Raw genomic sequence first — 24,748 nt, 5'->3', positions numbered from 1 at the left:
AACGTAAGGGGTAACTGTCGTTTTTTATCGGCCGTCATGAAATAAACATAAGGGGTAACACTGTTGTTTTTTATTGGTCGTCATGAAAAAAAACACAAGGGGTAACACTGTTGTTTTTTATTGGTCTTCATGAAAAAAAACATAAGGGGTAACACTTTTGTTTTTGTCAAATAAAATATAAGGGGTAACAGTGTCGTATTTTATTGGTCGTCATGAAAAAAAACATTAGGGAAATAATAGAAATACACACATACATTTTAATGTCATGTATATCCTCTTTATTGATGATTGATTATTGTGTATTGTCATCACCTCAGTGGTGCAGTAGAGTGCACTCTGCCTTACCCACTGGAGACCGTGGCTCAATTTCTGTGGAAAACACAATGTCTTTAATTTTAAACGTAATGCTATCGTGTCTATTGCACTGTCATATATAACCTCAGACATTAACAATTTACAGTTCTCAGTGGGAAGTGGAGAGAGCTGTGAGCTAACCCCCTGGAGACCGGGGTTCAAGTCTGGTTGATGTCCTCTGTAGGAAGGAAGACTCTTATTTCTATTTCATGCGAATTCTAAAGTCAAGTATAACCATTGTGATGACTGTATTCGGTGTCTTGATGGTGCATTGATAAGTTCGGAGGTTAACACTCTAAACAGCTCAGGTTCGGATCCCTGCAAAAACGTCGATAGGGGTAACACTGTTGTTTTTTATTGGTCGTCATGAAAAAAAATTGTCCTTGTCAAATAAAATATAAGGGGTAACACTGTTGTTTTTCATCAGTCATGTGTCAAAAAAACATAAGGGGTAACACTGTCGTTTTTATCAAATGAAACGTAAATGGTAACACTGTAGTTTTTTATCGGTCGTCATGAAAAACCCATAAGGGGTAACACTGTAGTTTTTTATTGGTCGTCATGAAAAAAAACATAAGGGGTAACACTGTTGTTTTTTATTGGTCGTCATGAAAAAAAACACAAAGGGGAACACTGTTGGTTTTTTTTTGGTCGTCATGAAAAAAACATAAGGGGTAACACTGTCGTTTTTTATTGGTCATGAATTTTTTTTTTTTTTTCATCAGTCATCATTGGAAAATAACATAAGGGGTATCACTGTCGTTTTTATCAAATGAAACGTAAAGGGTAAAACCTGTCGTTTTTTATCTGTCGTCATGAAAAACCCATAAGGGGTAACACTGTCGAAATGTATCGAATAAAACATAGGTGTAGGGGTAACACTGTCGTTTTTATCAAATGAAACATGAGGGGTGACAGTGTCGTTTTTCTTTGGTCGTCATGAATAAAAACATAAAGGGTAACACTGTTGTCTCTGTCAAATAAAATATAAGGGGTGACAGTGTCGTTTTTATTCTTTATTGATGATTGATTAATGTCTGTCGTCATGAAAAACCCATAAGGGGTAACACTGTCGAAATGTATAAGGGGTAACACTGTTGTTTTTCATCAGTCATGTCAAAAAAACATAAGGGGTAACACTGTCGTTTTTATCAAATGAAAAGTAAATGGTAACACTGTCGTTTTTTATCTGTCGTCATGAAAAACCCATAAGGGGTAACACTGTAGTTTTTTATTGGTCGTCATGAAAAAAAACATTACGGAAATAATAGAAATACACACATACATTTTAATGTCATGTATATCCTCTTTATTGATGATTGATTAGAGTGTATTGTCATCGCCTCAGTGGTGCAGTGGAGTGCACTCTGCCTTACCCACTGGAGACCGAGGCTCAATTTCTGTGGAAAACACAACATCTTTAATTTTAAACGTAATGCTATCATGTCATATATAACCTCAGACTTTATTAATTTACAAATCTCAGTGGGAAGTGGAGAGAGCTGTGAGCTAACCCCCTGGAGACCGGGGTTCAAGTCCGGTTGTTGTCATCTGTTGGAAGACTCTTATTTCTATTTCATGCGAATTATAAAGTCAAGTATAACCATTGTGAGGGTAACACTGTTGCTTTTTATCTGTCATCATGAAAAACCCATAAGGGGTAACACTGTCGAAATGTATCGAATAAAACATAGGGGGTAACACTGTCGTTTTTACCAAATGAAACGTAAAGGGTAACACTGTTTTTTTTTATCTGTCATCATGAAAAACCCATAAGGGGTAACACTGTCGAAATGTATTGAATAAAACATAGGGGGTAACACTGTCGTTTTTACCAAATGAAACATGAGGGGTGACACTGTCGTTTTTCTTTGGTCGTCATGAAAAAAAACACAAGGGGTAACACTGTTGTTTTTTATTGGTCGTCATGAAAAAAACATAAGGGGTAACACTGTTGTTTTTTTTATTGGTCGTCATGAAAAAAAACATAAGGGGTAACTCTGTTGTTTTTTATTGGTCATCATGAAAAAAAACATATTTGAAAAAAATAATTATTTGTCCTTGTCAAATACAATATAAGGGGTAACACTGTTGTTTTTTATTGGTCGTAAGGAAAAAAAACATAAGGGGTAACACTGTAATTTTTTTCTTGGTCGTCATGAAAAAAAACATAAGGGGTAACACTGTTGTTGTTTTTTTGGCCGTCATGAAAAAAAATATAAGGGGTAACACTGTTGTTTTTATCAAATGAAACGTAAAGGGTAACACTGTCGTTTTTTATCTGTCGTCATGAAAAATCCATAAGGGGTAACACTGTCAAAATGTATCGAATAAAACATAGGGGTTAACACTGTGGTTTTTACCAAATGAAACATGAGGGGTGACACTGTCGTTTTTCTTTGGTCGTCATGAAAAAAAACATAAGGGGTAACACTGTTGTTTTTTTATTAGTCGTCATGAAAAAAACGTAAGGGGTAACACTGTTGTTTTTCTTTGGTCGTCATGAAAAAAACCATAAGGGGTAACGCTGTCGTTTTTTATTGGTCGTCATGAAAAAAACGTAAGGGGTAACACTGTTGTTTTTCTTTGGTCGTCACGAAAAAAACCATAAGGGGTAACACTGTCGTTTTTTATTGGTCGCCATGAAAAAAACATAAGGGGTAACACTATAGTTTTTTATTGGTCGTCATGAAAAAAAACATAAGGGGTAACACTGTTGTTTTTATTGGTCGTCATGAAAAAAAACACAAAGGGGAACACTGTTGGGGTTTTTTTGGTCGTCATGAAAAAAACATAAGGGGTAACACTGTCGTTTCATATTGGTTGTCATGAAAAAATATATAAGGGGTAACACTGTTGTTTTTCATCAGTCATCATTGGAAAATAACATAAGGGGTATCACTGTTGTTTTTATCAAATGAAACGTAAAGGGTAACACTGTCGTTTTTTATCTGTCGTCATGAAAAACCCATAAGGGGTAACACTGTCGAAATGTATCGAATAAAACATAGGTGTAGGGGTAACACTGTCGTTTTTATCAAATGAAACATGAGGGGTGACAGTGTCGTTTTTCTTTGGTCGTCATGAATAAAAACATAAAGGGTAACACTGTTGTCTCTGTCAAATAAAATATAAGGGGTGACAGTGTCGTTTTTATTCTTTATTGATGATTGATTAATGTCTATTGTCATTGCCTCAGTGGTGCAGTGGAGTGCACTCTGCCTAACCCACTGGAGACCGCGGCTCAATTTCTGTGGAAAACACAATATCTTTAATTTTAAACGTAATGCTATCATGTCTATTGCACTGCCATATATAATCTCAGACATATTTGAATTAAAAATCTCATTGGGAGGTGGAGAGAGCTGTGAGCTAACCCTCTGGAGACCGGGGTTCAAGTCCGGTTGATGTCCTCTGCTGGAAGTCTCTTATTTCTATTTCATGCAAATTCTAAAGTCAAGTATAACCATTGTGATGACTTTATTCAGTGTCTTGATGGTGCATTGATAAGTTCGGAGGTTAACACTCTAAACAGCTCAGGTTCGGATCCCCGCAATAACGTTGACAGGGGTACCACTGTCGATATTTATCGGCCGTCATGAAATGAACATAAGGGGTAACACTGTCGATAGGGGGTAATATTGTCGTTTTTATCAAATGAAACATGAGGGGTGACACTGTCGTTTTTCTTTGGTCATCATGAAAAAAACCATAAGGGGTAACACTGTTCTTATTTATTGGTCGGCATGAAAAAAAAGTATACATATATGCATATGTATATATATATATATATATATATATATATATATATATATATATATACAGTATATACACACATATACATATGTATATATATATATATATATATATACAGGCCAACAGCTAGAGATGTTCTACACAGCAGTTCGCTGCAGTGCAGTAAGAAATAGCCTATATATATATATATATATATATATATATATATATATATATATATACACACACACACATACACATATATATATATACACATACATACATACACAGGTTTCATAAAATCTATCAAAAGTATTTACATTTTAAAAAGCATGTTTCCAACGCAACGCAGACCAATTCCAATTCTAGAATATTTTATAACTTTGACATTTAATGAGAAAAACGATGCACAATTCGGAAATAATTGAAAATTTTCACCTTTTTTTATTTAAAACACAACGTATTTTTGTATTGATGCAGCAGTAAATTCAATTTAAATAGTCTAAAATGTATCTTTTACACATGAAGTCATAATACTGAAAATGGGTCTATTTTTATTCTTTCTTTAAAACATCTTTGCACCTAGTAACAAGTTGTCCGACCACTAAGTAATTAGCATGGCGGCCGAGACACAATAGCACAATGTCAGAGTTTGTATACAAATACACAAAGCGCAAACAAAGAAAACATGTTTGTGAACCTATTGGTCTTTTGTATCAATGTCATATAAATAGTGTAAATCTAACAGTGGTAAACAAGAACAGCTTAGACATCCTATATCCTACACCTGCTCTACGCGTTACGACGCCAGTCCCAACGAACAACACACCCGAGTGTCGTCCGTCACCAAAAAGGGAATGTTGTCTTCGTCTTTTATTTGTTTCTCCTCCTCCCTTCAGGCTGAATCCTCCAGGCTGCTGCTCTTCTGGTCGGAGCCGCAGTGGCAGAGGCGCGACGTGATGCTCTGCAGGCTGGGCTCCACGATGCCCAACAGGGGCCTCTGGGAGGGGTCCCCGTTCCAGCAGGCCTCCATCAGCTGCCAGCACTCCTCGTCGAAGCTGGCCAGCCTCTCGGGCCTGGCGCCTGCAACACGACACGACACGCACTGGTTCAGCCCACCGCCCGCCCCCCCCCGGCCGGCTCGTGATGGAGCGGCTGAGGGTCTACACCGCTCAGACACTCACTCACGCAGACAGACGGACAGACAGACAGACAGACAGACAGACAGACAGACAGACGGACAGACAGACAGACGCTTGCACAGACAGACACTCACAAAGACAGGCGGACAGACAGATTCGGGGGTCCCGATCTACTGGACGTCACCCTACGCCCTACGCCCTACGCCCTACGCCCTACGCCCTACGCCCTACGCCCTAGCTTCTCGTGGAACATGTCGAGGTGGGAGCAGCTCACCTTTCTTGACGTTGGTCCAGAGCTGGTCCTTGCTGGCACACTTCTCGAAGGCCTCTGGGAGCTTCACCGAGCCGGTGCAGAGGTACCAGAACAGGATCCCGAACGCGTACACGTCCACAGAGTTATCGTACTTCCCTGTGGGCAGACATTTTCAGGTTAAATAAAACCCAGTCCTAGTCACAGCAATAGACTCTGGTGCATTACAACTGATACATGCAGTCGCCAAGGTCTTTGACCTCTAAAGAGTTGAGCAACACCCACTAAAAGCACGTTTTCACAAATTCATTCACGGTCAAGTTTTTACAGTGAAATCACTTCAGATTTCTAATCAACTTTTCTAACGGACCAGCCGCCCCCTCTGGCTCTAGGATGGGGTGCATGGGTGGGTGAGTGGGGGGGGTATCTGACCGGTGAACAGCTCGGGGGCCATGTGGATGGGGGTGCCCACGATGCTGCCGGACATCATGGCCTCGGGCTTGCAGAAGCCCAGGTCTGTGATCTTCGCCCGGTTCTGTTTGTCCAACTGTGAGGAGAGCGGAGGAGGAGGGGATTCACATGCAGAACACATGACACTCGTAAAAACACAAACAATGACTAACAGCGGGAGGACCGGGGACGCCGCTGGGGGTTGAAGACAAGTGAAGGGTTGCTTTGCTGTATACAAGACTTAAAAACCAAAACAGGGATTGTATTTATGTATTTTAATTTAATATATCATTTAACAATTGCAACTCCCTGTTTCATCTCAATGCATTTTCTTGAAGATAAACTTCAGCATATGATGGTACCGTACCATGGATCAACCAATCATCACAATCGTTAGATCCGACTCTACCCTAAAAATCTACACAGGTCACCCCTAGATCCCATGGCACCAACGTCATGGGGATGTCTGAGCTCCGTGCAGACGCCCGGGCTGGGCTCCACTCACCAGGACGTTCTTCAGCTTGATGTCTCTGTGCAGCAGACCCTGGCCGTGCAGGAAGCGGATGCCCTCCACCACGTCCAGAGCCACCTGGAGCCTCTCCTGCAGCGACAGACCAGCCTGGGGGGGGAACCGGGGCGTTAAGAGGGGCACCCAGCGCGGCTTCTCTGCCAGGCTGACGTTAAACCGCTATCAGAGTGTGGAGATATATGGTCGTTGTTTTTTATGCGATATTTCCAATGCCTGGTGATATGCTGACATTACATTAAGTATCAACTCGGGGCTGGGCTGGTCTGTGTGTCCAGCATGTCCTGCACATACTAACAGCAGCTTGTTACATGTTTGACCCAAGGGTTTTAATGCCACTTGCATAAGAATTATAAAATAAACAGCATCTGTGGCTATTGCAGGCTTGTAACAAGCTGTCCCGTCACTTCATGCAAACCCAATGAACTGATTGGATGGCCTACCTGTCTGTCTACCTACCTACATGCCTAACTGCCTACACGACCAAAGTCTCTCACAGAACTAGGCAGAGCTTCAGCAGAAGCTAGTGAGCCGGTCATGTGTTTGGGGGGGTGGCTTCGGAGGTTTGCTTGAAGGGAGGGGTGTCTTTTTTTAAATACTAGGGGTTAGATACGTCCAACATCTATCTAACTCCAGCGGGTTTGTCCAAATTGCCGACCTTACCTTTAAGGGCTGTACAAAATAAAATGGACTTAAGCCCAAAAAAAAAAAGACATGTATGTACATGTAAACAGTGGGCAGTGGCCGGAGGTCACCTTGATGCCGGCGTAGAGGTCCCTGTGGAGCCGCTCCATGATGAGCAGCACGGCGATGCTGGAGCCTCCGCCGTAGGTGTGGTCTATCACCGAGCCGTGCAGGTCCACCAGCCGCTCGTGCTTCGGCAAGGACCTGAGAGCAGGACAGGAACCCTTCAATTCAACTTTATTCATCGTCGACCGCTAAACAGCTGATCAAAGTGAAACTGTAAAGGATGGGACGCAAAGGAGCAGCCGGTTGTTTTTAAAAGGGAGGTTTTGATGCTTGGAGACTAGGTTTGTCTTTGAGCCAAGTTGGTTTTCCTATCAGGTTTTATTAAATGATCCACCAGGGGGCAGCAGTCCCTGCCCTCATGCACTGCATTCCTAACACTCAACCACAGAGATGACAAATTCTTGGCCTGGTTAGAGGATTAAAACCGCCTAAAGCTCAGACCTGTCGGAACATCTGATCAATTAATGAAAACAAGGCGTTAATATTTGGGTGGACCAAGTTTTGTCAAGCGATGCGTTAACTTCGGACCATTTATAAAAAACTTGTGCACATTCACAACACAAAGCAATGTAGTCACAGCCATTTTTCCTTTATTGAAGTGTTGGCAGGTTGAGTGACATAACACCATGACTCAGTGGTATTCTCGTTAGACCCGCCTTTGTGGTTCATATCATAAAAAAAGAAACGCCAGGACATGAATGTCTACGTGCTACAAATTAAACTCTGTAATTTCCCACCCTGGTTACTAAAACACCCATTAACGAACAGGTCGTGAAAGTTAGCGTGAGCTGCAAATACTTCAATGCAATGCATGAGAAAAAAATGCATGGGTCTGTATTTGTCCCCAAACAAACAGTATTTGTCCCCAAACAAACAATAATTTGTCCCAATACAAACATTAATTGTCCCAATACAAACATTATTTGTCCACATAACAAACGGACCATACCAACTCAGGAGCTGCCACAGGGGGACTGACCTGGTGTAGTGGAACTCCAGGGCCAGATCATTCCAATGTTTGTCGTCGGGAGGAACCACCGACTTCAGGGCGCAGGGGTTGTTCCCCCCCCAGTTGTCACACAGGTAGACCACTCCGTACTGGCCGCGGCCCAACTCTCGGCCCAGTTTGGGCTTGCCTGTCCCAAACACAGTGAAGATGGGTTTCCTTCAACCGATATCAGTAATTACATTTATTTAGCGGACGCTTTTCACCAAAGCGACTTACAATATCCTCCATTGTCAACCACAGAGCGTGTGATTCTGACTGAACAAGAGGCTTGGCTTTGTGGAGATATCCTGGTTGCCACAACAACAATAACATTAGTGTGTGTATTCTGTCAAATATATGGATTATAATGACAAATGAACAAACAAACAAAATAATTCAGGGGAATTTCAAATTCCAAACAAGTACAGTATTACATCTCAAATATATAAATGTATTATCTGAATAATAAACATAAAACTAATGAGGCATTTCGGAAGAAAATGTGTGTGGTTGCATGAGCCAAATCGGTGTATGCACAATATTCAGTGAGCATGCTAACATGCTAACGCCAGCAAGGCCAATGAGGAAGCACACCAAGTTGTAAGTACCTGGGCGATTGCTAGGGGACTTGTGATTGTTTAAATAGGCTGATTGTTTTTGTTTGATTGCAAGTTATAGCGCCACCCTGACCAAAGCGGTGCGTTACTACTTGGAGATATGCTTGTGTTCGGTTTCTATTTGTGTACCAACGTTGAAAAATATGAGATGTTCATCTCCAGAAAGGTTGAAGCGTTTTTTTCCCCATTGAGCACAAGCAACAGTGGTCATTTGATCGGACACTGCCGTAATTAGTTTAGCTATCAACGTCAAACTTTCAACATTACTTAAGGGGGATGTCCTTGATGGCCCACTACGTTTTAAGGGCCCTGGGCTTCTTTGAAGCAGACTTGTGATTTATTGGACAACAGGGGTCATTAGCTCATAATCTTATTTGCGCATAAATAGGCCATAACACAGATATTTTTACCAGAATAAAAAAAAGAAAAAATAACTTGATTAAGGAGCATGTGAACCAGATTTTGGGTCATTAAGGGTCTGTTTTCAAGATGTCCTTCTTTAGGATTCTCTTTTCTTACTGTCAACTGACTGAGGGGAACTAGCGTAGCTCGCCTGACTGGCTGGCGTGAGTGGAGGGGTATTTGGAGAGTCAATAGTGATAAAGTTAATAAAGTAAAGTGTACCCGACATACTCATGAATAGAATGAATGAACAGTATGGTTTATAATATAGGTTTATCAGAGGAGTATGGTAGTGCTGGTGGTGGAGCTAGTGGTGGTGGTGAAGCTAGTGATGGTGGTGGTGGTGGTGCTAGTGGTGGTGGTGGTCCTAGTGGTGGTGGTGGTGGTTCTAGTGGTGGTGGTGAAGCTAGTGATGGTGGTGGTGCTAGTGGTGGTGGTGGTCCTAGTGGTGGTGGTGGTTCTAGTGGTGGTGGTGAAGCTAGTGATGGTGGTGGTGGTGCTAGTGGTGGTGGTGGTGGTGGTGCTAGTGGTGGTGGTGGTGGTTCTAGTGGTGGTGGTGGTTCTAGTGGTGGTGGTGGTTCTAGTGGTGGTGGTGGTTCTAGTGGTGGTGGTGGTCCTAGTGGTGGTGGTGGTTCTAGTGGTGGTGGTGGTTCTAGTGGTAGTGGTGGTTCTAGTGGTGGTGGTGGTTCTAGTGGTGGTGGTGGTGCTAGTGGTGGTGGTGGTTCTAGTGGTGGTGGTGGTGGTTCTAGTGGTGGTGGTGGTGGTGGTGGTGGTGGTGGTCCTAGTGGTGGTGGTGGTCCTAGTGGTGGTGGTGGTTCTAGTGATGGTGGTGGTCCTAGTGGTGGTGGTGGTCCTAGTGGTGGTGGTGGTTCTAGTGGTGGTGGTGGTTCTAGTGGTAGTGGTGGTTCTAGTGGTAGTGGTGGTTCTAGTGGTGGTGGTGGTGCTAGTGGTGGTGGTGGTTCTAGTGGTGGTGGTGGTTCTAGTGGTAGTGGTGGTTCTAGTGGTGGTGGTGGTTCTAGTGGTGGTGGTGGTGCTAGTGGTGGTGGTGGTTCTAGTGGTGGTGGTGGTTCTAGTGGTGGTGGTGGTGGTTCTAGTGGTGGTGGTGGTGGTGGTGGTGGTGGTGGTCCTAGTGGTGGTGGTGGTCCTAGTGGTGGTGGTGGTTCTAGTGATGGTGGTGGTTCTAGTGGTAGTGGTGGTTCTAGTGGTAGTGGTGGTTCTAGTGGTGGTGGTGGTTCTAGTGGTGGTGGTTCTAGTGGTGGTGGTGGTGCTAGTGGTGGTGGTGGTTCTAGTGGTGGTGCTGGTTCTAGTGAACCTAGTGCTAGTGGAGGTGATGGTTCTAGCGGTGGTGGTGGTTCTAGTGAACCTAGTGCTAGTGGAGGTGATGGTTCTAGCGGTGGTGGTGGTTCTAGTACTGGTTCTAGTGAACCTAGTGCTAGTGGAGGTGATGGTTCTAGCAGTGGTGGTGGTTCTAGTACTGGTTCTAGTGAACCTAGTGCTAGTGGAGGTGTACCGTGCAGGAGGACGTCCCTCAGCGAGCGGCTCTCCAGGGAGAGGCGGGCCAGGCGCGGGGCGTGGTCCTTCCTCACCCGCAGCCACAGGTCCTCCGTGCGCTCCAACCGCCCCGTGTGGCCCTCCTCCAGCTGGGAGAGAGCGCACACACACACACACACACACACACACACACACACACACACACACACACACACACACACACACACACACACACACACACACACACACACACACACACACACACACACACACACACACACACACACACACGTTTGAGGACGAAAGTCTCCCTCGGCGCGTAGCTTCACAGGCAGCAACACGCTAGCAGAATGAACATCATGGAGTAGGAATGAAAACATTTCTAAAATCTTTTCAAATCTGAATTACTGAATTCTTTAATCAATCTGCTTTACCTTTCTACGAGCCATTATTTTCTGAGAGTCAAAGTCAAGACTTAACCCACAGGCCCTCCTCGTTTCACAAAGACTGGGCTCATTAACCGTGACCATCACCACCACAATCATGACATCATATCAAATTTTGTAATACTTGGCGTTGAAGAATCGTGTGTAAAGGCTGGAGGTATGTTGCTTTACATGTCCACCACTTCTTGAACAAACATTGTGTGTAGAGCATGGAACTGTGAGCCCTAATCAGTGATATGAATCATTTGTCCATCATGTGATGACATGCAGCGACCATGGCAACAGGGTGGGTAGTCCCAGCTTAGTCCAAACGATTAAAACCCGCTACGCACTGATCAAAACATTCACTGAAAAGTGGCATAATAATTAATAATCTGAATAAGAAGTCATCATTTTCTTGGATGAAATGATAAGAGCGCTTCACAAGCTATACTATGAAATCAATAAATGACACTTCAATGAAAATCAAATTAAACTTATTTTCCTTGTCATTTACGTCCGCATTAGTCAGCGGTTTGGAAAATAGTTGCAGAGAAATGAACCCTGACAGTAAGAATCATGAAGGGCGTTCTGAGTGACTGAATGACCCGTCTTACGCTCCTCCAAATTGACCAGCAAACACGTATCGTATCCCTGCCCCCGGGTGGACCAGAGCCTGACCTATCACAGGGAGGCGGAGCAGAGCTGGACTGACCTATCACAGGGAGGGGGACTGACCTGTCACAGGGAGGGGGACTGACCTATCACAGGGAGGGGGACTGAACCATCACAGGGAGGGGGACTGACCTATCACAGGGAGGGGGACCGACCTATCACAGGGAGGGGGACTGACCCATCACAGGGAGGGGGACTGACCTATCACAGGGAGGGGGACTGACCCATCACAGGGAGGGGGACTGACCCATCACAGGGAGGGGGACTGACCCATCACAGGGAGGGGGACCGACCTGTCGTAGGGAGGCGGCGAAGGCGTCGTGGGAGCTGTTGAGGCGCGTCCTGAACTGGGAGCAGATGCTGCGCGCCAGCTTGGCGGCGCTCAGGCTCTCGATGGCGTCCTGGGCCACCTTCCGCTTCCACTCCGGGGTGATGGAGGGCGGGTTCACGAAGGTGATCCTCTGGACTATCTGCACCACACGGAGACAGGGGGAGGGACCGCGGTCAGGGAGACATTCATATCCATGACGCGTTGGTGCTGTTGTCTAACATGTTATCATCCGTTGCTGCTCTATAAGAGAGGACACAAACTTAGGAACGCCTCATTGCATGCATTTTTCATTGCAGTTAAAGAAAAACACACAAAATATCAAATCTCACCCGAAACACGTAATATCGTACCATAATAGTTACAGAATCACAAATATTTACAAATTCACAATCACCTCTAAGAAGTAAGGTCCCTTCCGATCTCCCCGTTCCCATAGCGCCCCTTGATACGCAGTCATGTATTGCAGATATACACGACTGGTTTGTGGCCCTTACCTGTTTGACCTGTTCCCAGACCAGTCTGGTGATGGAGGACCCAGAATGGAAGGTGACCTCCACATGATAAGCAGCGTTTAATATCTGGGAGCGAGACGGGAGGCACACGTCACGTCAACATGTTTAGCCCTGGATTCACACGAGGGGGATCTAGTACTGCAGTGCTTCCGCTACTTAAATCCAGTTTTTGTGCAGCGCCACCTCTAGTTGAACTGCAATCAGCAATGCAAGATTTAATATAATATATCTATATATATATATATAAAAGACAATCTTTTACAGGTGCCCCCTAATGCACCCTATTGTTGTTGTCATTGGAGAAAGAGGGATATAACGAGAGAGCGAATTAGTGCACCAGACATACTATCAACGTTCACACACAGACTGTTCATCAACGTTCACACCAGACTGTGCACGCGCACATCTGCACCATACACGCGCACATCAGCAACTTGCACGCGCACGTTGCCACCGTGCACATCAGCACTGTGCACGCTCACATCAGCAGTGTGCACGCTCACATCAGCAGTGTGCACGCCCACATCAGAACTGTGAATCACCGTACTGTACCTCACACACCTCAATGGCCTCAGCACCACTTTGGTAAATGCTGTACTAGTGTAGAATATATACTATGCAAACTACCGATATAGCAGTGCCCCTACCCTTACCCATGTGCCAAGTGTCACATATACTTCTTATGAAATATATGTCATTATAAATACACTGCTACAACTACATTCCCATGAGTGATAAAAAATGTGCTTTCTGGTTAACCTAAAACTTATTTCTGATGGTATGAAATGGTGTAGAGCATTAACAAAAACATTAGAACAACAGAATACATAGGAAATAGGAAACAGAACAGTGAAACGTGGATACATTATTCAACTGGAATCCCCCAAGGTAGTACTATTGTTGAAAATAACGATATATGCATGCAGAATAGAAAATCACCATTGCCATATCTGATCTGATAAATTCTCGACTTCTCCATTTATACAGGAACCTGTAAGCGTCGGAGTGTGGGGGCTTATAGGAGAAGTGCACTTCCCAACCCCGGTTTTAGTCCTGTTTGTGTCTGCTGTAGCTATTTCACACATAACTACCGTTTGTTATGTATTATGTAACTATCTTTTTGGTTCACTTTACCTAAAGAAAAGCCCCTTGTGGTTTTACTTAATTTTTTTTAATCTCTAGGAAACAAAACATGTCCCTGCAGGCAGCATGCTTGTGTGCCTCGATATAAAAAGCGGATATTAAATTGAGTGAAATTACATTGAAACTTGCTACTGCAAAACAATATCTTCCACAAACAGAATTTAATCATTTCCGGTTGTCAATCAGTACCCAACCCGTCCAGAGTGATATTCAGGCTTCTCGGACACATAGTATAAATAGCATAATGCCACCGTTTGTGGCGCATTTCATATACAACATCTCTCATTATAACGATCACACAAAGCAGCAACTAGCTTCTAAAGAAATTTCACAAAGTTGGCTTCAGTTATAATCATGTGAATAACACCCCCCCCCCCTCTTCTTAGAACGCATCCCAAAACACATTCTGTATGATCACAGTGTTCTGAAACAGACCACAGTCGTTGGCTTTGATTGCGTTGTCCTGGAAGGCTGCCTACCTGTTTGAGGTGATTGGATGTGATATTGTGGACAGAGGAATCAATGGTGGATTTCTCCAGACTGCTGAGACAGCGTTCCAGAGTTCCTACGAAGCTCTCTCTCAAATAGTCCACCGAGCTGATCAGCTTATTGGCCACGGCCTGGTTCAGCCGACCCACGATCAGTTCCTGGATCTCCTGGATGCAGGTCTTGATCTCCTTTGACGTAACGGGCTCTCCGCTGGTCGTCACGATGATATCTGGGGAATCGAGAAGAGTTTCTCAACTTGCTGAGAGAATCAAAACACACACGCACGCAGGCGCACACACACACACACACACACACACACACAAGCACAAATACAAACATGAACGTGTGCGTACAATCATAAACACACAATGCAAACACGCATGTGAGCACTTTGAAGTAATTATATTGATGTGGAAGGACTTTAGAGTTGCACGCTCAATTGAGCAATTGACATAAAAAGATTTCACAAGGGAAAAACCATTCCCGCCGCAGAGAAAATTACGCAACGCAATATGACCTTAAAATCCCCAAAAAACTGATAATCATGATTCAACTGTTAAAAAGCTTAAGAATACAGAACAATTCAATTCACAATGGGCCTGTAGTTGATGCTCGTGGGCTGGAGGGCTCAACCGGACCGCAGTCTGACCTCAATCGGACCCCCAGTGTGCCAAGATCATCGTGACAACAGCCAACAGGCCGTCGAAAGGCACGTTAAAACACAGCAACATATCAATAAGGCCGCTTAATAACAGCCCCTCCTAATGAGAACAGCTACAGAGGAAACTGGGAGCCGTCTGGGGCGCCACGAGTCGCCAATCACGTTTAAAAGGGTAACAATAATAGCATTAAACAGAGAGACGTCCCCTCTGTTCCCCGACAACAGAGACAACAGCCCTTCTCTGTTCGGCTCTGTGTTTCAATCTCAGACCCAACCCAACCCCGACCCGGGCCCTCGGATGGCCATCAAAGAGCGGGGGCCACACTCAGCCCCGCATTCCTGTTAAATCGCTGCGTCCGAGGTCGTTACAGTCCTACTACACGCCGCTCGTTTGATTTGATATGATACGAGCTGCCGGTCTGCTCCGGGGAGACGTCCTGCTCGCAGGCAGAGAGCCGGCGACCCCGAGCGTGTTGACACAAAGCGGTGACTCTTCCACTCTTGCGGCGGGGGGTCCAGACACACTAGAGCCACTGTGTCACAGCAGTCGAGCCGCCATAGCAACAGAGAGCTGCTGTCGAGACGAGCGAACACACACACACACACACACACACCGGCCCGCGGGCCCGGGGGGCTAGACGGGGACAGAGAGAGGTCTTCTACAGTGGTAGTGGACTGTCGTTCGGTTTAGGCACTCCTTTGGGTTCTGTTATGAATTGCTAACTCGGATATATATTCGTCATGTTTGGTGTTATTCTCACGTTTGATAGTGGATATCACAGCCAGGACTTTGTTCATTGTACACGTAGGCCTCGTCGTTGAAGTCTTTGTGTTAAAATGTGATTATACAGGCCAATACGATATCATATGACAAGGACCGAAAATGAACTGACAACAGAGAGCAGAATAAAGGGAGTCCTCTATTAATCATAGCAGACTAATGGTGACCTACTTTGGCGGCGAAGCACATGATAACAACATGAACCAAGCTGTTGAAGTTGCTCGAACGAGCTGCTCGGCATCATGGGAAGTAGAATACATAATCTGTAACATGGAGGTCATAGGCCATGCTACTCCAGGTCGTCCCCAGAAGGCCAAAACAAGTTGAACCCTGGGTAGTGTGACACGGTTACGGCGGCGTCTGGGAAAACGTGGTCCTCTACCCCCCCCTAGAACTCGAGAAACTGGTGTTCTACAAACTAGGGCTGTGCAATTCTGGTCGTGATTTCGATTTTTGGGTCAAACGATCTCCAAACTAATATAATCAAAAAAGAAGTTTAAGTATAGTATATATCATTTCATTCATTAAATGTTAAATGAAATTGCAGAACAGCTAGATACATATTTGTACATTATTATTATTCTTTAAAGTTTTTTTTTTGAGAGAAATGCATCATGCTTTCAAACTCAGAAAGAATGGTTTGAATAATCCCGATTTCAATATTGACCAAAATAATCAGATAATAATAAGACTTTTCTTCCGTAATCGAGCAGCCGTAGGACAGACCACGGCTCAGGGAGAGACACTGGAATAACACGGCCTGTGTCATTAGACGGGTGACTAATAACATGCCTGTGGGAAAAAACAAGCCCCCATGGCAGTGCTTTTCCTTCGAGGGGGGGGGGGAACTGGGAGACGGATGGAGAGGGGTTCAAAGGGCAGAGCCTGACCTTTGAACTGCAGGTTGGCGGCGTCCTCCAGCAGCTGGTCCTTCATGCTGGCCAGCGTCTCCACGATCATCTCCTTCATCTCCTCCTGCTTGCGGTTGGCGATGGCCATGAGGGAGGCGAAGAGCTCCGCCTCCTTCTCCCGGGTGTACTCCAGACGGCGCGGCGTGATCTGCAGGTCCCGCTGCATGTCGAACGCCTGGGGCGAGACGCGCACACACACACACACACACACACACACACACACACACACACACACACACACACACACACACACACACACACACACACACACACACACACACACACACACACACACACACACACACAGTAAGAAACTCGCAACATACACATGGGGAATGAAGTGCGTGTGCGGGAGAGTGAGATAGAGTGAGACAGAGAGAAAGAGTGAGAGAGTGAGGTGTGTGATAGAGTGAGTGTGTGTGATAGAGTGAGTGAGTGAGAGAGAGAGAGAGAGAGAGAGGAATAGGGCGAGATAGAGTGAGATAGAGCGAGTGAGTCCGGGCTCCGAGACCCACTGGCGGAACAGTGAGGTCAGCTGACCGACAGTAACTCAAGATGTCCAAACCAATACGATTCGACGTCCGTTCATGCAACATGAATGATGAACGGATGATCTAGCTCTGCCTCTAGCATGGGTCACATGACACATTTTCTTTGGGGTCGGGCGCGGCTAACGAGGCGACCAGGGGGTTTACGCGGCCCCCTGGTGATTCCCCCCGAGCCCCCCCGGGTCCCTATCGAGCCCCCACCCAGGGGGGGGGACCCACACGGACCTGGTTGATGAAGAGGTCCAGGCAGCGGCAGTGCACGCCGTTCAGCAGGTTGGCCGCCTCCACCTGCTGGTTGTGCAGCACCTGGCGGGCGAAGGGCACCAGCAGGCGGTGCAGCCGCTCGAAGGCCTCCCCCAGCACGCTCTGGGGCGCGGTGCCCGGCGCCGGCGACTGCGACGGCGCTCCGCAGGTGCAGTTCCCGGCGGGGCCGCTCAGGAAGCCCAGCGAGAGCAGCTGCTTGTAGAGGGGGCTCTTCTCCCGCTCCCGCTCCCGCTCGCGCTCCGCCCGCCGCCCCGGCTCCGGCGAGGCCGTCGGCATGACGGCGGGGATGCGGACGAAGCAGATGGGGACGGGGAGGATCTCCTTGGCCCTGCGGAGCTCCGCCACCTGCTCGGCGCTCAGGGCGTCCTGGTTCAGGGCGTACAGGACGATGGGCGTGATGTTGCGCGTGCAGTCCGCCAGGGCCTCCTCGATGGGCTGCACGCTGGGACAGGGCACCACCATGATCTTTGCTTCCTGTGGGGAGGGAGCACGGAGGAGTACCGGGTTGAGGAAAGGAATCGCTTTGACCGTCACAAAACAGGGGTAGGGACAACGTGTTCTCTGTCTGTCTGTCTGTCTGTCTGTCTGTCTATATACACATCTATATACATACATGCATACACATACATAGATACAATACAGGATTAATGCCATGACGATGGGTTAGACATGACCCTGAGACTAGCAGTAAGAAAACAAGCCAAACGTGGTACGGAACCGGCCGCTTCTATTCCTGAACACACAGGGTCAAGATAACATTTAGAGGGGGGGTCTTGGGAAAATATATGGCAGGGCAAAACACGACTAGTGAAAAAAAAGTGCTTCGTCTTTGATTAATCATAGCAACACCAACCAATATAGAATCGGAGGGGTCGTGAGAGAGAGAGAGAGAGAGAGAGAGAGAGAGAGAGAGAGAGAGAGAGAGAGAGAGAGAGAGAGAGAGAGAGAGAGAGAGAGAGAGAGAGAGAGAGAGAGAGAGAGAGAGAGAGAGAGAGAGAGAGAGAGAGAGAGAGAGAGAGAGAGAGAGAGAGAGAGAGAGAGAGAGAGAGAGAGAGGATGAAAAAGAGCAAATGGAGGCAGAAATGAATAACAGGGCCAGACAAAGGAGACAGACCGTCCTGTCGCCTAGACACAAGAGCTCCAACGAAGCCGTCAGTCTGGGCAGTAGTTAGCAGTCATTTGCTTGCGACTACACATAAAACCAATACTACCTGAAGGCAGTCAACCTAGAACAACCCACCGCAGCATAATGTTCCAGGTGTGTTCTTTGAATAGTACCGCTCAACACTCTGGCTGATGTGACAACCCTTTGTTAACAGGAATGTTGACACAGATGTAACCGATAGTTAATGGACGTTATTCCGTGTAAAGCATTTAGGATATGTGGCAATAGGTTACCGGGGCTATTTATAACTTCTGTGTAACCGTGTGCCTCAACTGATGGGGCAGTGCAGAATGGAGGAGGAGGATCATTAGCAGGCTGCTGGTCTCCAGGGCAAGGTGCTGTGATTGTGACAGTGTGGTGTGAATGTGACAGCCAAGGGAGAGAACTGCTCATTATCGCTTGCCTCTTAGCAGGCCCCTGCAATTGGAAACACTGTTGGAAGGTCTAGAGCCCAAACAACGATTAGCCCTTTCTCTCTTAAAAATATATGAATCATTCATTATTTCAACACGCATAACCGGTGACCTCATGGATTCGGAACAAATCGCTGGCTGAGTGTCTGGCTGAAAGTCAAAGATAATGATGGTCAGTGACACTTTGCTTTAATGGTTGTATATATATGTAGGCCGTTTGTATTTAACCTTCAGTCAAGAGAATATGCATACATATCCTGTCATATCTATATCCATGTATCCATAGGGTTCTATTCCAAGGTCCCAACCATCAAGTTGCTGTTCCTACGCCAAATGTAAACACAATGCTTTTACAGAGTATCAAAACGAAGAGTAAACCAGCCTAGACCAGCCTAGACCAGCCTAGACCAGCCTAGACCAGCCTAGACCAGTCTAGGCCTCTCCGGTAGAATCGTCCTTCTACGGCTTTGGAACATTATAAACTTCAATAAAAGTTTTTTGTGATTGTTCCTTTCTTAAGCTTTAGATTATGTTTTGGAACTATTTCAATCGGGAAGGTAGAAGTCTGGCCTGGACGGGCGGACTCTGAGTCGCGTTGAACACAAAACATAGAAGGTGTAAGAGCCTTATCTTATCTCTATCTTACATTGTCAGCATGGCACGACTGAAAACTCAACACTTCAAAGAGAACTAATCACATGAACATATCGGAGGAAGTTTGTACTTCTATGCCTCTCCTCCTATGACATGAACAAACAAAACAATGTCCTGGGCCTGGGCTGAAACCATTGAGACCGCATCACAGCAGCAGGAGGGTTTGGGAGTCTTGCACGGCCTGGTCATGTGAATCGCACCAGACCTGAGCCATTACGTAAAGAGGCGGTGGGGGTGGGCGTGAAGCCCTAACCAATGCGCAACCTATTTTCTGGAGCTGTCTGAACCGTGGGTTTGCGTAGTGACCTGCTAAACTCTTTGGACGAAAGGATTAGACACCATTTTCCACATTTCACACATGGCGAGGAATGACTAAAATCACCACACCGTGACAAATCGATTAATCCCTTCAGACCTTCTGACCGCCGGGGGGCCCGTTAGCTGAAGGGACCAGCCGGGGGATTGCAAACCCATGTTCTCACAATGACGCCGAGCGTTAGGAAAGGAGTTAGACAAGAGCCACGTCCCATCGCATATCTAAACCGCAATCGAAAACCCCCCGGGGGAAATCTGGACGTAAAATAATTCATTCAAGTTCTGAAAAGTCCTGTTCCTCCAAGCCTAAAAAAAAAGTGTCCGCAAACCTGTGCTTCGAGACGAGATGTCAACTCATTCAACATTCAGAGATCAAACATGATCCGCAGCCCTCCACCCCCTCCTCCACCGATTCCAGCGTAGGGGGGTGTTCCGGACAGACAATAGGCTATCCTGTCACTTTGCAATGAATTAGCCAATTCTTCCTTTAGCCCAGTGTTGCAGCCCTACTTGCATACAGCTCCTATGGCTACGGGCTAGCGCCAGAGCTCCCTATCACATAATCACTAACAAAGCAGGACACACAACGCACGCACGCACACACACACACACACACACACACACACACACACACACACACACACACACACACACACACACACACACACACACACACACACACACACACACACACACACACACACACACACACACACACACACACACACGGATCATAATGGAAAAATAGCATGGTATCCTGTGGCAACAGCAAGAACCACTTCAATAGACCTTATTCAACCTGGCGGCTCGAGGCTCTGGGCGGCCATAATGGTGAGCTGGGTGGGTAAACCTACAATGGTTGTAATGTTTACCATGTTAACCATGAAAGCTTCCAATGTTTGTATCCTATTTCAAACAATTCAGGGCCCGATATTGGCTTCATACTACAACCATAGTAATCGACTGTGTACCGGCCCCGGGGACGGCAGGCGTACCTGTAGCAGTGGGTGATGCAGGGTGATCTCCAGCTCGGCCAGCCGGTGGGCCGGGTCCTCACACTCGTCGTGGATCTCCAGGTCCTCCAGGGGCACCGTGTCCCAGCGGCCGCAGTTCGCCGCCAGCTGGTGGACCAGCTCGTACTGGCCGGGCAGCGCCAGGCTGAGCCGCGTCTGCCGGCCGTGGGTGAAACACAGCTTCCTCCTCTTGCAGACGGTCACCTCGTCCCCCTCGCAGGCCACCCCGGCCTCGTGCACCGGCGGCAGCAGCCTCTCCCCGAGGATGCAGTTCAGCAGGCGGTAGCGCGCGGCGCAGTCCTGGCCCAGGACCAGGATGTAAGGAGACGCTCCCACGTTGTTCCGGAGGAACTCCTCCTCATGGCTGGGGAACGAGATGCAGCTGAGCTGACCTGTGGGGAACACCGGACCACCAGAAGGGTGGGGTCAGACTCCCCAGTAGTAGAAAAATCCCAATAGAGCAACATGTATACTCTCTAGGAGGAAGTGGTAACATCCCGATAGAGGTGTGGGCTCAGACTCTAGGCTGAAGGGGTCAAATTTCAAGGTTTACGCTCTATATCAATAGAGGGGTGGGGTCAGACTCTAGTCTAGGCTGAAGAGGTCACATTTCAATAGAGGGGTGGGGTCAGACTCTAGGATGAAGGGGTCACATCTCAATAGAGGGATGGGGTCAGACTCTAGCATGAAGAGGTCACATCTCAATAGAGGGATGGGGTCAGACTCTAGCATGAAGAGGTCACATCTCAATAGAGGGATGGGGTCAGACTCTAGCATGAAGAGGTCACATCTCAATAGAGGGATGGGGTCAGACTCTAGCATGAAGAGGTCACATCTCAATAGAGGGATGGGGTCAGACTCTAGCATGAAGAGGTCACATCTCAATAGAGGGATGGGGTCAGACTCTAGCATGAAGAGGTCACATCTCAATAGAGGGATGGGGTCAGACTCTAGCATGAAGAGGTCACATCTCAATAGAGGGATGGGGTCAGACTCTTGCATGAAGAGGTCACATCTCAATAGAGGGATGGGGTCAGACTCTAGCATGAAGAGGTCACATCTCAATAGAGGGATGGGGTCAGACTCTAGCATGAAGAGGTCACATCTCAATAGAGGGATGGGGTCAGACTCTAGCATGAAGAGGTCACATCTCAATAGAGGGGTGGGGTCAGACTCTAGGATGAAGGGGTACCATCCCAATAGGCAGCTGTACCTAATATTATGACATGCCAAGTACTTTCGCAGCAAGTACCATCGGCAGCTAATACGCCTTTAGCCATCAGCAGCTAATATCCCTGTAGTCATAAGCAGCTCTAGCTAATATCCCTAGTAGTCTTAAGCAGCAATTAGAGGAAATACAGACAAAAATCATTACTCTGTTGTTGAATCTGAGATTATATTCGAAATATATTGTTGACTATTGTGTGATCAAGTGTCATCTGATAGGCTGCATTGCAGCCTGCATAAGTGTAAACACAGAAACCAATTGAGCCGGACTACTTAAGGATAATGATCCATGATCCTCAATGATCCTCAATGATGCTGAGTCATGGTCTTAAGCACAAAACAGATGAGGTCTACCAATGGCCTAATCTAACTGTACGCTTTCTACACACACACACACACACACACACACATTTTACCATCCCATCACAGCAGGCGTTTTGCCAAATAGGGAGCCGTTCATGCTCACGTGAATAAATCTTTGCATATTTGGTGCACTAAATCTGTTCAGGCTGCTGAGAAGGCCAATCTCTTTAGTTTTGCTCTAACACCAACATTATTTTACAAGTCAGCAAGTTGAGAGAAAATATTCGGAAAATGGAATGGATAGATATATAGATACATGGATTTTCGAGCTAGCTGTGGTTAACAGTTATATATAAAGTGAGAGATAGATTACGAGAAAAGTAGATTAATAGTAGACCAATGAAGTGAGCGATAAATAGATAGACGTGTCAATTTATAACTGAAATGATAAGTTGATATATGTTGATATAAATAGATAAAGTGAGAGAGATAAAGTGAGATAGAGATAAAGTGAGAGAGATAAAGTGAGATAGAGATAAAGTGAGAGGGAATTTAAAGATAGGAGAACTCTGCTAAATACACTCAGATGCTAAAGTGCAGGTGTTGGTTCTTACCTGCTTCAAGGGACGCTGCGTCCGAGTTGATCGCTGATGCACATGCATTACTATAATTCTGCCTTATTTCCCGGAAGAACAGGTTCGTCTCCTTCAGGTTCTTCTTGAGTTGTATGGAGTGCTTATTGAAGCTGTTAAATATCCGTGTTAGTTCTCGGGCCAGATGAGTCGGTTTCTGCACATGTCCATCCATGGTACCTGGTTAGTTTGCACTGTGCAGGGCTTCCTCAAGCAAGAATAACAATAGCAGCAAAAATGGAGAGATGATAAACTCTAGTAATCAGTCAATCCAGTGGTGCGTGAAGAAATCCAACGCTGGTAATTGCTGCATTATTAACCCAGACAGCAGGGCGACGGGTTACATTAAAATATAAGAACATGATCAGCCATTGATAGCGATTGTATTGCTTGACAGTTGAGTGTCATTTAAAAAACTGATCAAAGCTGTGAGTGTTTGATTGGGTCAACTAAATGCAGTAAGAGCAGCACAGCTAGCTCCCATTAGCTTCCAGTGTGGACAACGGACGGTGACTTAACTTGGAGCTAATGTCCCTGCACAGTAGCTCCTTGTATCGTCCGTGCCAGCTTTTAGTTCGTGTGCTACAGTTTTAGTACGCTACTTACGTCCTTTGCCACTGACATAACGTTATTGTAAACGTGGAACCAGATAGAAACCATGTGCCGAAAGACAAAACGATCCCTGCTTTTCTTCGACACTTAGGGTCCAAGTTAAGCGACTAGCCAGCAGGCATCCCTGGCCCTTCCCTCGGCCTGGCAGACTGTCATGCCCACTCACCCCTCGACCATCCCGGTCATATCTCCGCCGAGCAACACTCCGAAACGATGTGCATTAGGGTTGCTTGTGTCTGGAGGATGTCAGGCCATTCACATTCACTGTAGCCTCGGTGTTTCTGAAGGATCCCTGGGGAGAAAGCCGCCCTCAGTTTGGTTCCAAGTCTGTCGAAGTTCGGAGATTTTTTTTCAAAAGCAGAATATGATATGACAAAATTTTCCCCCCAAAAACAAAAAAGACCCTGCATGTATGTGCGGGTCAGCTTTTCCTGGACGTCCAAATCACAGGCAAGGCTCCAAATCAGTGTCAAAACTAAGTTGACAAGACGCAAGTTGGGTAGGAAAGGGCGTGGACAGAACACGGAGAGTTCTGGGAAATGCATGCTTACCCAGGTGGAAATGTGAAAGCAACACCCACCAAATAACAGACCACCTTCAAACAAAAAAAAGTATAAATAAGGACAATTCCTTTAATGAAAATTGAAATAAGGGGAAACAATAAAAAGTTTATTGAAACATTCATTCTGGTTCAACTCACGCTATGCGTTAAAAATACGCCCTCTTGTGGCCAATTTAAGGAGGTACAAAAACAACGCAAACAAAAACGTGGGTCTCACAGGTTGTTTCCTACGGAAAGGCCGGTTGTATTTGTACTAATAGCTGCACAAAAAACCCGTATGAAATTTAAGACGGGGTAAATAGTGACCCAAAATAGTGTAAAGTTGAAACACCTTTTGAAAAAGCTGTTAATTTAAGCAATACAAAAGCACAAGTTGGCCTACATAAAAGGCCACTGCTCCGTTATTT

The 24,748-nt window shown here is 46.0% G+C and overlaps 1 protein-coding gene and 1 long non-coding RNA gene across 2 annotated transcripts; one reads left to right on the top strand and one right to left on the bottom strand.

Annotated features, from left to right (window-relative positions):
* Nucleotides 1–1,095: 1,095 nt before the first annotated feature.
* Nucleotides 1,096–2,123, top strand: LOC132470886 (uncharacterized). Its single transcript, XR_009528728.1, has 2 exons — nucleotides 1,096–1,133; nucleotides 1,968–2,123. It is a non-coding gene; the product is annotated as an uncharacterized LOC132470886 (long non-coding RNA).
* Nucleotides 2,124–4,510: 2,387 nt separating this feature from the next.
* Nucleotides 4,511–24,316, bottom strand: dstyk (dual serine/threonine and tyrosine protein kinase). Its single transcript, XM_060069803.1, has 14 exons — nucleotides 23,150–24,316; nucleotides 20,988–21,397; nucleotides 17,407–17,919; nucleotides 16,613–16,808; nucleotides 14,271–14,509; nucleotides 12,631–12,714; nucleotides 12,099–12,275; nucleotides 10,725–10,854; nucleotides 8,187–8,343; nucleotides 7,213–7,345; nucleotides 6,437–6,550; nucleotides 5,914–6,028; nucleotides 5,506–5,640; nucleotides 4,511–5,172 (listed from the first exon to the last, which is right to left on the bottom strand). The coding sequence occupies exons 1-14, from the start codon at nucleotides 23,340–23,342 to the stop codon at nucleotides 4,985–4,987; spliced, it is 2,784 nt and encodes a 927-aa protein (XP_059925786.1). The 5' UTR covers nucleotides 23,343–24,316; the 3' UTR covers nucleotides 4,511–4,984.
* Between the last annotated feature and the right edge of the window lie 432 nt (nucleotides 24,317–24,748).

This window comes from Gadus macrocephalus, chromosome 13, assembly GCF_031168955.1.
Source record: "Gadus macrocephalus chromosome 13, ASM3116895v1".
NCBI lineage: Eukaryota > Metazoa > Chordata > Actinopteri > Gadiformes > Gadidae > Gadus > Gadus macrocephalus.
This window is presented reverse-complemented; position numbering and strand designations above follow the sequence as displayed.

What these genes read in the sequence shown, in the direction of transcription:
- dstyk (XM_060069803.1), bottom strand. Translation starts at nt 23,342, where the DNA reads ATGGATGGACATGTGCAGAAACCGACTCATCTGGCCCGAGAACTAACA. An exon ending in CGCAGCGTCCCTTGAAGCAG is followed by an intron (nt 21,398 to 23,149) that starts GTAAGAACCAAC and finishes TGTTCCCCACAG; the next exon opens with GTCAGCTCAGCTGCATCTCG. An exon ending in GAGGGACGTCCTCCTGCACG is followed by an intron (nt 8,344 to 10,724) that starts GTACACCTCCAC and finishes TGTTTGGGACAG; the next exon opens with GCAAGCCCAAACTGGGCCGA.